Here is a 12,880-nt window from a genome sequence, read left to right as displayed (position 1 = left end):
TTATGGTTTTCAGCTCCGTGACCAATAACTGCATGCGAAAAAAACCAAGCGTATACAATTATTTTATACTTTATATGGCAGAATTACAGCTCAAGAATTGAAAATATTGTTTTGACTATCATGTGACAATTTCTTGGCAGAGTGTGTAGAAACATGTGCCCACTGCTCTGTAAAGGATAACAAGGCCACTTAGGGGATTGTTTTGTCATTCTGTGCAATACACATTTTTCCCATGACGAATTCTAATACACGTGCTGCTGCTGCTGCTGGAGGTTTCCAAAAGGATTCTCCCTCTCGGGACAACGGCAACACGACACAAGTGAATCTGGGGTGGGGGAAAAAAGACGTCGACAAAAAAAATGACACGATGCTGTGCACGAAAATCACCATTGCGTGGACATATGCAGTTACGTGTCTTACTGCCCAAGTCTTCCCCCTTCGTATGCCGTGCCACCCAGCAGTCCCACAGCCAATGCGGCAGCATGGGCAATATTGCAATATGATACGCCGTAGAATTCTCGTTAAGACAATGCAGCACGGGCAAGATTTGCCTTTTTAATTCATACCGAGGTGCGCGCGTGGCTTTTTATACATCTCGGTTAAAACCTGAGCTACTCCAGCCTTGGCGAGAGAATGTGGCATGGCTACATGCTGCTATAAATATGGGCACTACATGCCGTGGTAAAATTAGTTGGCTCTATATTCAGCTGTTAAAGCGTGCGTGGAGAGCTGCATTGCCGACTAGCACTTTACAGTGTCGAAATATCAGTCCCGAGATATGACTGCCCGTTTCAAAGTAGTTTTGCTTGTTCAATGCCACCATCGTCATTAGAGCACACATTACCGTGCGCGAGAGTCTACAGCATTAATAAATATGAGCAGCTGATTCTTATTGCCCAATAATTGGTGCCATAAAGGAAAATACATTGCTACAATAATGTGAGGCAGTCTTACGTCCTAATTACCAGCATTTTTAGATCACTTATACGCTTTATGTACGTATTACTGTGATAAAAGGCTTGTTTTGGCCAATAATTATTTTAAATATTTAGGCAGGATTCAAGGTCAGCTTTACTATATGCGGTGGTCCTCACGTTGGAGCTGCCGTGATGAAGATTCATAGCAATAAACACTCGGCAATGAGCATTACTACGACTCGGAGAGCACTTTGTGGTTCTTAGCAATTGGAACGGTGCTGCAAATGCTGTGTTACTGTTTGTGTAGTGGCATGGTTGACCATGATCACCACTTCTCATAGCCGTCAGTACTAGCTCGTGCCAGTAGGGAGCAGCAGAGAGGCCGGACCGGCTTAATATCCCTGGGGGGGAGCATCGTCACCAACGGTCGGGACCCCAGACCCCAGGCAGGGGGCTGGGGGATGAGGTCATTCTCCAGGCCCTTGGAGAAGGTTCTGGAAGGGAGGCGTGGCCAGGGGCGGAGTGACCCGGGATCCTGTATAAAAGCCAGGTCCCCGAGGGGTCCATCTCGGTCATCGTCCGGCTGAAGACCGAAGAGCCTCACCGGGAGCCCTGAAGAGAAGAGCCCAATGGGCAGAGCCAAACCCGTAGCTAGGGTCGGCTCGAGCTCGTACCAGTGAGAGCTCCAACTTATAACCAGTGAAGACTCAATAGAAGTCTCAAGCCCCAGCAGTGTAGGCGAAGTGGGGGTACTCCCTACATAGAGCATCGGGTGGAAGGGGCCATTACCCCTTGTATTGTAATTTGTTGGTGTTGTAATAAACGTGTTGCCTCAGAGTAAGCTTCCTCCAGTTTATTACCCACTACAACTGGTGCCAGAAGTAGTCTTATATTAGTGACAATGGAAACGCGGAGGAAGATACGTACCAGGTCTCCGGACGAGGGAGAAGACGACACAGCTGCTTTGGACGTGCCAACTCCGGCAGGGGAAGATGAAGCTTAGCCAGCTGAGCTGCTGCCAGCCCGGCCACCCGGCGGGACGTCACCACCAGGGAGAGCGCTGCACGCAGCGCACTCCTGTCTCGCCGAACTCCTACACGCCGCCGCCTCCATCCTCGACGATATTCACCGCGAGGAGTCGGCGGCAAGGGAGGACGGAGCAGTGCGGCGGGTGACGGCCGTTGCTGCCACCGATTCTGGGGTTCATGGCCACTTCCTCTCGTACCGCAAAATGGGATGGACGGAGGAGAAGGCGCTGTGGGCACTCCCGGCCGCGTTGGGCGACGCGGCACTAGCCGCCCTCATCACGATTCCACGGGAAGAGCGGTCCACGTTGCAGCGGGCGTCACAACACTTGGCCGACATCTACGGGCCGCCGTCGGACGTTCGATACCAATTCGCCTCGCGGAAGAAGGGTGAGTCCGAAACTCCCCTCGCCTTCTGCAGCGCGCTGCTCGCCCGAGCGAAGGCTGCCTTTCCTCGAATGGACTTCGAAGGTATCGACGCATTTGTATTAGAAAAAATGCTGGCGCTGGCACGGGACTTGCGGGTGGTGATACACGCCGTCGTAGACGGCGACATGTGTTCCCTGCGGGCCGCGAGATACATTCATGCACACCTCCTTCTTCGTCGGGACATGGGCCTTGCGACCGAGTCCTGCTGTCCGTCGGAGGAGCGTCAACCTGCCCAGGCCTTCGCGTCCACTCCAGCTGGGGGTTGGAGGGCTGACGACTGCCAGCGTCCACGGGATCTTTGACAGCGGGGACAAGCATCTCAACGGACGGACGCTGCCCTCGTCGTCTGCTACAACTGCGGTCTACGGGGGCCTATGTCGTCAGGCTGCCAGGCACCTCGACGTCGCGTCCCCGGGCCGCGTTCTCCTGCTCCTCGCTCCCCCTCGGCTCCACGTCGGCCCCAGGCGAGTCGCAGCAACCCACATGCTCGGCCCCCGCACACACCTCGGCACGGCGCGTCGCGCGGTCATGCTGCATCGGATATCGGGGGTCAGGACTGCCATAATGCCGACTAGGAGCTCCGGCCAAGTCAATGGTCGGAGTTGGCCCATAGGGTCATTGCCGCGGCCACGGGTTCTTCAGTAATTATGGGTTCCATTGAAGGGGTTGCATTTTGGATGCTTGTCGACACGGGTGCGTCTGCCACAATAATTTCGGACCTTATAATATTTTTCGGAAAAATGTCGTTCTTTACTCCCCATTGATGTCCCATGTTTTCTCGCTAATGGGGTGGGTCGCTGGGCCGATCTTGGTCTCTTCATCCCTCGCTTTTCCGTGTCTGCTGGGTACGGATTTTCTGGGCAAGATGCCCATCAAAATCCTAATTGAACAGGGATGTATCGAATTCAGGCGCTGGCGTCCCGAACGGTGCGCATCCCACCAGGTGCGGAGATGTTGGTTCCCCTCCGCCTTCGGAAACCTCTCGGTTCAACGACAAGCGGTGTTCTTATAGGCCCTTAAAATACTGCAGTTCGGGGTTTGGAATTGGTCGGTGCGCAGACGCTGGTATCTGGGGATCGACACCCGTTTATCCAAGTTTTTCTCATCCACCTTGCTGCGGGACGTTTGTGCCATGTTGGGCACGCAGAAAATACGTACCTCCCCATACCACCCGCAGACTGACATGGTCGAACGATTCCACAGAACGCTCACCTCCATGCTTTGTCATCAGGTGAGCCAATCGCAGCTTGACTGGGATCTGCAGATCCCCGGTGTCCTGGCCTCTTACAAGATGGCACCTCATGCGGCCATGGGCTACTCGCCTTTTTACCTCCTGTACGGCAGAGGTTGACCCACCTGTGGAGGTGCAGTTGCATGTAAAACCGGCTTCACGCAAGTCTAAATTGCCTGACCACGTTCGTTTTAACCTACAAAAGTTGTTCGAGGCCAGGGAAGCCGCGAGGGAAAATTCGGTCGGGCGACAGCGTGCCAACGAACGGTTGCGGAACCCTCGTGTGTCCGCTCATGTCTGGAAAGAGGGGGACAAGGCCTGGCTCCACTGCCCCCAGATGCCATTGGCAACGTCGCCAAAATTGCTCCGGCCCTGGCGGGGCCCTGTCGAAATTTTGCAGGTTGTGCGTCCCCAGTGTGTCAAGGTTCAATGGGGCCGCAGATGTTGGTACGTCTATCCGTCGTGCCTGAAACCCTTTGTCGCGCCGCCATCGTCTGTTTCACGCACACATTACAGGGGCCGAGCGCGTGGTGTGTCCGACGAGCCGGGTCGCGTGTCCGCGGAACATAACCCTCAGCGCAGCCATGTTGTTACGCCCCCAGATGCCGAGGTAATGAGCCCCCCACAGCCGTCGTCACCGGCCGCTCCCGTCGACATGGGCTCCGCCGCCAACCCGGATGTCGCCCAGGGGGTGCTGGCCTCTTTTGTCCCCCCTGCGAAACTCCCACTACCGTACGACGGCCCTGCGACACGGACCTGTTCAAGGGACACAAGATTTTCATGCCCCTTCCCACACTCTCACACGCACCGCGACGCGCACCTACCTTGGTGTCGGTCGGGCTGCCACAGTTGATGGCCCTCCTTACCTGTGACTTGCGTTCGGTCATCGCGCCGTTGTTGTTTTGATTGCGTGTGTCGTGGATGGGGCGCCGCGGCGGATTCGGGCGGATATACCCTCTTTCATTGCGTGTGATTGTGTAATTGTACATTTGTACAGGTGGGCTGGGGTATTTATGTCGGGTTGTTCTTGTTGTGTTATTCTTGAGGTGCACGCACTTGTTCTGTTTTTTTACTATTTTGCAGAATTGTTGCCAGCCAGGACAGCTGAATGCTACGAAGGGGGGGGGGGTAATGTAGTGGCATGATTGACCATGATCGCCACTACTCATAGCCGGCAGTACTAGCTCGTGCCAGTAGGGAGCAGTAGAGAGGCTGGACCGGCTTAATAGTGATGATGGGCTGTTGGCCCTAGGCAATCCCTGGGGGGGAGCATCGTCACCAACGGTCGGGACCCCAGACCCCAGGCAGGGGGCTGGGGGATGAGGTCATTCTCCAGGCCCTTGGAGAAGGTTCTGGAAGGGAGGCGTGGCCAGGGACGGAGTGACCCGGGATCCTGTATAAAAGCCAGGTCCCTGAGGGGTCCATCTCAGTCATCGTCCGGCCGAAGAGCCTCGCCGGGAGCCCTGAAGAGAAGAGCCCAATGGGCAGAGCCGAGCCCCTGGCTAGGGTCGGCTCGAGCTCGTCCCAGTGAGAGCTCCAGCTTATAACCAGTGAAGACTCAAGTCTCAAGCCCCAGCAGTGTAGGCATAGTGAGAGCCAGTAAGAGGCGAGCCAGCCGGGGGACTCCCTACGTAGAGCATCGGGTGGAAGGGGCCTGTTACCCCTTGTATTGTAGTTTGTTGGTGTAATAAACGTGTTGCCTCGGACTAAGCTTCCTCCAGTTTATTACCCACTACACTTGCATGAGTAAGTCTGTTGCAAGTTTATGTGAAGTACAAAAGCAAAAATGTGAGGTTTTTTTTGGGAAGGAAACCATAGTGCCCAGATATCAACGACATTGGCCATGATGATCTCTTGACTTGTGTGTGTGTTGTTGTGTCTTTGTCTTTTGTGTTAAAGGCACATGTTCCACAAGACCTGTGTGGACCCTTGGCTCGTGGACCACAGGACATGTCCCATGTGCAAGCTCAACATCCTCAAGGCTTTAGGCATACTGGTGAGTGTGAGTCCATGTGTGTGTACACAAAGGGGGGAGCGGTAGTGTAGCGGTTATCTCGCTGCGCTACGAACCCAATGACCCAAGTTCGATTCCCCCTCTCGGCCAACACCAGTGACGGTTATCTGAACTGGTCCTGGGCTCTCCCCGAGGTCGACTCAGCTTCAAATGAGTACCTGATGCGGTGTGTAAACATCGCCACAAGAGAGACAAAGGCGGCCGGGCGTAGGGCCGGCCACCCACTCCCTCGTGTGCCGTGCCGGACTTCATAGGTGGTCGCTAACAGCACTTGCGCCTACAGTCTGTTCAGGCTATACTGTGGATCTTGGTCTTTGTCTTTGCACACAAGGGGCTATATTAGCTATTAAAGGAAGTCTATTGTGTGCATTTCCCAACCATTGTGCCATTAGTAATATTGATATTTTTATTAACTAGTCAATGTCCGCGCCCGTGATGCTGTCGATTTGCCACCGCCCTTCTTCCCACGACAGAAGGAAACAAAAATGTGGGGCCCCCTACCGGTAGAAGGCTGCCTGTCAAGCTGCGCCTCCGCGAGCGAGCAGCAGCAGCAGGCAGCGTACGTGCGTGTGTGATAACTTCCAAGGATAAAGTAAAATTCATCTGCAGTTGTCATTTCTCCCGCCCTGCCCTGCGATGTGATTAGTGCACCGGGCTTGTCAGGTTATCCTTTGGGAATATTTTAATATTTGTTGTTATTTCATCACTCAGGCCTGAATGGCGACGTAGTTCACCGCCTGTTTGTGGATTGTGCTGCTGGCAGTGTGCTTGATTCACAATTGGAGTTTAAATCCTGGTTGGGGGCAGAGGGAGGGGGGAGTGTTGACTTGGTCAATCATCCTTTTTGGGGGTCAATCAAATAAGTACTGCATCATGACAATAGTGGTATTGCTTTTGAGAGACTGGCCTCTGCCATTGCAATGGGGAATCCACACCTCCTCACTAAGGGCCTCTCTGCGGATATGAGCACACATTCAATGCTCATACTTGCAGAGAGAAACTGTTGAATTAACCACCCTGCGCTCACTCAGACTTAAAATACTTCAGCGCCATGGTGTTGTACACAGTGAACTTTCCCATCTGGCCCATGTGTCTGCTGCTGCTGCTTTCTGTTTTAATGATTTATTTGCTCCTCTCGCTTTCACATTCATGGCGGTTGTTGGCTGCCATTCCAAAAACGTACTTTTGTCCGTCGATCGATCACCATCCCTTCCAGTAATGTGCCTTTGCCCAAGTTCACTTGTAATTGTTAACATTGAGAGCGGTGTTTCGGATCTTTTGCCATCTCCCCTAATCCACGTGTTTGTGAGTCAAGTGTCGGGGGTAGGGGGAGTGTGGGTTAGAAATTTGTCGGGGGGGGGGGCAGTAATTTCGTGTTGCGTTGCTCCGGTGGAAAGAGCTTCTCAAGAGAGCCATTGTCGCACTGAGTGGGAGTCACTTTGCCAAGGCAATAAGACTGATTTTGTTCTGCCGATAATCTTTACCTCCTCGCCTGTTTGCTGTCTCTGTTGACACGCACTGTCTGCAGGAGCCAAGCTCCTGCTGTGCAGATTAGTCATATTTCATGAATTGACCTGGGATTCATGACTCCAGCTTTCTTCATGCCGTTATCTAAATTGAAATATGCGACTTCTTTGAATCCTCTAAGCCGTCGCTGATAATGACAAGCGAAATTGGAAGCATGTTTGACAGCGTGCAGGCTTTCCTAATTAATATTTAGCCAGCCGTGGTTTTACAACTTAATATCCGAGGCGACTTTTACAAAACAGTCTGCCTACACAATCTGCAACGGAGCGATGGTCCTCTGTGAGCCTTTTGGCAGCAATTTGAGAACAATAAAAACGTCACTTTGCTGCTCTGCAAAATGAAAATTTCAATGAGAAATAGCAATTGGTTTATAAGTTGTTGCATTTTGTTTCGTTAAGAACAAACTAAAAAGTTAACTTGCGTGAAAATGAAGCGGTGTGTTTCTCAGCTGACTGTACCGTCATCTCTTGATCCCTTTAAATAGTCAAAACGTCGCCATGCGGATATCAATGTGTAGTGGCCGCTCGTCTCTGTTTTTGGCCCCGAGCCCAGCGGTAGAAATTCCACAATCAATGTCAGGGGCCAGTCTAAAAAAAAACAACCTTTGACTTCCCACCAGCACTGCCGAGTTCACTCTGAAAACAATGGCGGAGCCAGGATTTTTAGGTAGGGGGGGGGGCAACCCCTCCTCCAGCTATGAAAAATTATAGAGGAGTTGTTAGTAAGTAAGGACTTGTCTCTTGCTTTCTATTAGATGCGTGTGCGGCGATGGCGCAGTCATCGATCAAGGGTCGAATTCGAAACGCGTGTGATCGGCATCGCGCTCGCTGAAGGTGTTTGCCTTCAGGGAAGTCGTGTACTGTATACGCAACTGCGCACAATTCTGAGTCACTTCTAACTGCTTTGTCGTTACTCATTGCCAATTATGGACTCAGACTATTGTCCTATCATCTCATAGAGTCCCTGGCACGTAATAATATGCTACACAGTGGCAGTGGGGGTCGCAAAATGTCGATTTATTACTAATAAACCCCAATGATCCGATCAAAATTAGGGATTTCAATCAGATCATTGGGGGGGGCACGTGCCCCCCCCCCCCCACCCCCGCTGGCTCCGCCAGTGTCTAAAACGGTGGTTGACTGATTTAAACCCCTAATCCGGCATTCGATCTGCCAGCTACACTACCTTCAGTGTCACCCAGCTGCATTAATTAAATCGCGCGCGCGGGCGGGCGGGCCCCCGTAGCCGCGGTAACGCGCGCGAGAGTTCGTTCCCATCGGCGTGGATTCAGAAACATCGTGACCGCGATGGGGGAGAATGGGGCTGATTAACATTGTGGCAGCATTCGCAGTGGCGTGAAGGAAACGGGTGATGGCTTTGTTTTATTAAATAACCTTGTTGTTATGCTTATTTACGGCAGCTCGTAGGTTTGCGTCTGTGCCCAAGCATCCGTAATGTGTTCAGACTCGTGCGATTAGAAAGCGTAAGCAGGTTTGAGCCTGGATAGTGCCTTGATAATTGACTGCAATGCCTGCCAGGTCGTCGTAGGCGACCGCCGGGCTGTGCTACATTTGCGGGGTGGCAGGATGGCGAGTGCAGCGAAGGCCACTCTTGTACTGTACTTCCATGCTTCCGTGTCTTTGCTGCCCACTTTACCCATCCGGGACTGAACAGTGTCGTGAAGTATGGCAGCACCGCAACCCACAGGGGAGGCCCTCATCCAGCAGTGGATTGATAATGGGGCTGTACATGCACATAGACTTGCATTTGCCACCGAATGAATGGCCGTGAGTCCCAGGCCATGGAACATTACGCATCGACCGGCCCACTACACTCTGTTGCGAGATATTACGCTTCATATCAAAGTCAACGGAAACTATTTTATGTTTGACCAGGTAAGGCCCGCTGACCTCTACAGCTCTTTTTCAGAAGTGATCTGGCCACAAATGATATCTCAACGAAGTGGCTCATCACGTGGATATTTATAGTAGGCAAATACTCTGAACGCACGTTGATTCTAATGAAGCCAACGCTGATTACGGGGCAGGCTTTGTAAGTTTGGTTGGTGAATCAAGCGGGGGGGGGGGGAGGGTCTTTGCCATGTGATACTCCCAGCTTGCTCCATTTGAAGATGCCTAGTACAGTCATACCTCAGTATACGGCTGCTTTGGAAAACGTTGAATTTGGTATACGTCGTGTTTTGACAGGGAAAAAATGTCTTGGGATACGACATCTTTGCTTGGGATACGACGCGCTTGTTAGAACTTGTATGGGTCGGGATGAGTCACCGCGTACCCGCGTAGACCCCGTTCACGACTCCTCCCCTTCCTCACCACCATCCTCGTAGGCTATCAACTCCTCTCACTCAGCAAGGTAAAATCACGTCACATTTTATTTTTATTTCAATTTATTTATGCATTTATTTTAATTTATGTATGCATTTTAGTAATAAGTAGTGTCTAAATTATTTTATACAACCCCATTAATTTATAATATGCCATATAAAATATAATTTCTTACACACTGGAACGGATTATTTCCCTTCCCTTTATTTCTTATGGGAAAAATTCGTTTGGTATACGTCATTTTCGGTGTAAGTCCGACCTTCTGGAACGAATTAACGATGTATACCGAGGTACCACGGTATAGCCAGGTGGGTTGCTGACCCATATATGGATTTTGGAGTTTATCCTCTTGTATCTCCTCGTGTGCATGGGATTCCACTCGGAATATTTATTTATTTTACCATATAGGGCCCTCCTTAAAATAGTCTTGTGACTCCGTTCTGTAAACTTACAGAGCTATTAATGTTATGGCTAATAAGTCCGCTTGTGAGCATAGCACATCGGGAGAAGGTTAGAAGGGATGATGGCTGATGGACAAGATTGGTCTTGGGATGGCTGCCAAAGGAGAGGGCATGTCCACAGGCATGCAGCGATGAGATCAGCTCATGCTGGATTGTTGCAGGACCGTGAGTTATGAGAAGGGCATAGGGAGGTCTTCATCCAGCAGTTGGATAGAGAATGGCTAATGACGATTTTTATTTCTTCACTTGTTTACTCACGAAAGCCTCAATGAACTCGTTTGCGGGAGGGTCCTGCCAAGTTTGCTAAGTGTAATCCTAAATGAGTAATCTGCAGGTAATTTTTTTTTGCATTGGGATGTTTGGCCACTTCCCCATTACATAGTGTGTGTGTGTGTGTTTAGCTATGGGAGAACCCCTAGGAACCCAGAGGAAACCCATGTAGAACAGGGCGAGAGCCTATCAACTCAAAATAGAAAGGTGTCCGAGTCTGGAATCGAACCCAAACCCTTTTCACTGTGGTGTCTCACAGAATCCCTTTGAATACTCCAGGGGGCTTGAAGGTCCATACTGTAGATTACATGTGTAATGTTAATGTGGCACTCGTTAGATAATTTAAAGGGTCTCCAACCATTGTGAATATCAATGTGCGCTGGTCACAGTGCACAGGTACGCCTAAAAGCATTTCAATTGGCCCTGCCACTTTGAAATGGGTTGCCTTTAATCTTGATTAAGAACAGTGCATGTACACGCGTGGCAAATGTACATGGGAATTAAAGTGCAAAACAACTTACCCGACTCACGTCGGAGCGCTCCTTCGTGTCCCAGCTCTGATGAAACAGCGTGTGCCCGGTGTAAAAGAAGACGCACTTCTCATGAAACTATATATTTTTGTAACAAAAATTGTCACGAGGCTTTTCATAGCATCGTAATTTAGGCTGGAATGCACTTCTGCACAAGCCGTCTTTACGTAGTGGCGGTGCCGTGTGGACATACCAGGCCATTTTAAAAAGTGGGCCCTATATTTCTTTTGGAGTTAAAGCTGTAGCATCATTATTATTCTCATTACTATTGCACAATAATACCAAGATGCAAGGGCAATGCAGTTGCATGGCTCCTGCTCTTGAGATATGAAGTTAAAGTCCCAGCCAGGGACCAGTGAACCCCAACACCCATTGCTGCAGTGCTGATACAACAACTCGCACTTTGGGGGGTATCATAGGTTTGCCGCGCGTTGTTCGGCGCGACGTCCGACGTTCTGCTCCACGTGCCCGGGAACTTCTTCAGGAGCCGAATTAAACGAATTCTGGGATACGGAGCAATTGAACAGCAGGGGCTCCTCCGGATCCTGATGAGTAGGGTTCAAATCTTGGCCATGGCTGTTCCGCTCCCGGCACTCGCAGCGAAACGTCGGGCACAGTCGACTGTCACTTGGTCGGGTGCCTACCAAAAGGTTCTCACCACCGGTTCAGGACTGCCGAATGGACACGAGCGCAGCCCAGTACTCGTTTTAGCAAGCGGGGACCAGACATTGTATGAAAAAAAACTATTCACATCCCACGCTGGTGCATTTGTGGGTTGGTTAACAACCGTTTCGGCCGTTGTGGCGTGCGCTTGACATCTCCGACAGAAGAACCCTGAGTATTTTCTCAGTACGAAGCACTAGAGTTGAGTCTTGAACCATTGCGTATGCTGCTCAGCACACTCACACAGAGGGTCTCTGTTCATCAGTATTCAGTGATGTGTGGGTGGAAGGAAAAGAGGCTAACAGCAGCTATGTTCAATTGGTAAATAGAGCACCTGAAAACATATGCTGGTAGTGGGATGCGTGTGTGTGTGCGTGAGAATGTGATGAATAGTGGTGGGGAGTAGTGGCGCAGCGATTAGCGTTCAGCACAGAAACACGAGTTCGATTCATGCTCACGGCCAACACCAGTGACGATTATCTGAACTTGTCCTGGGCCTCCCCAAAGATTTGTCGATCTTGTTTTTGTGAGGAGCACTGGTGCAGTGGTGCACACACACTGCAATGAGAGTCGAGCAACCATGGGTTAGATTCCTAGCCATGCACAACATTGGCATCAATTGGTAATCTCAATTAATCCGGAACATCTATTTCGAGTAATTCGGTCTGAAATGAGCATCTGGTGTGCTGTGCGACCATCCAGTATTGGGTTGCCTAAAGCAGCTGGGGCATAGTGCTGGCCGACAAAGCCTTTTTCCCACAGCCGTGCTGCTAAAAGTGTTCTCTACCACGGTCTAACTAATTAAGGCATCTTGAATTATTCTACAGCGTCGTAATATATATATGTGTGTAGGATAAAATATATTCTATTCTCAGACTGGGGCTGGCTGGGGGGAGTGCAAAGGGTTAGTGGAAGGGTCACACATTAATACACCCATGAGCCAATGCTGCTCTTGCTGTTGCTGCAGCACAGTAGTCTGTGGCACACTGCCCAGCCTAGGCGCAGAGGATCGGTCCCCACGCCGCATGTATCATCATTAACTATTGAACACAGCCTCCCTCCCCCGTGATTTTCATGTCCGGCTTTTAAAATGAGCCACGTGGGGCTTCAGTTTTCCCCCTCCCCACCTCCAATCTGCCATGGGTTGGAGGGATGACGGTGAGGGGCACTGCTGATTGGCCGGTGTGCGGTTGTTTTCAAGCGTTGCGCGCGTGTGCGCGTCCGTGCGTGGCTTCGATGTCGTTAGGCCGGGCGTCGGAGCATTGCTCCCCCCCCACTACGAAAACTTGGCAGGACCCTCCTGAAAAAGAGTCATGAGACCCATCGAAGCTCTCCGAAGTAATGAAGCATAACAAATACAAATAATAATATCATAATGACTTTGTCATATTCGGTGGGGATGTGACAACAATCTAAACACCACTGAAATGTCTAAAATGGAATAGTGCAGGGCCCCCCCCGATGATAA

General features: G+C 50.9%; 1 protein-coding gene across 1 annotated transcript in view; it reads left to right on the top strand.

The window, feature by feature from the left end:
* LOC144937562 (RING finger protein 150-like) overlaps window positions 1-12,880 on the top strand; it is a 147,291-nt gene that overhangs the window by 126,680 nt on the left and 7,731 nt on the right. Inside the window, exon 5 of the mRNA XM_078864848.1 lies at window positions 5,502-5,598. Within this exon, the coding sequence (XP_078720974.1) occupies window positions 5,502-5,598 (97 nt within the window). The remainder of the gene's footprint in view (window positions 1-5,501; window positions 5,599-12,880) is intronic.

This window comes from Lampetra fluviatilis, chromosome 19 (genome assembly GCF_964198595.1).
Source record: "Lampetra fluviatilis chromosome 19, kcLamFluv1.1, whole genome shotgun sequence".
NCBI lineage: Eukaryota > Metazoa > Chordata > Hyperoartia > Petromyzontiformes > Petromyzontidae > Lampetra > Lampetra fluviatilis.
The sequence above is the reverse complement of the archived record's forward strand: the minus strand, read 5'-3'. Positions and strand labels throughout refer to the sequence as shown.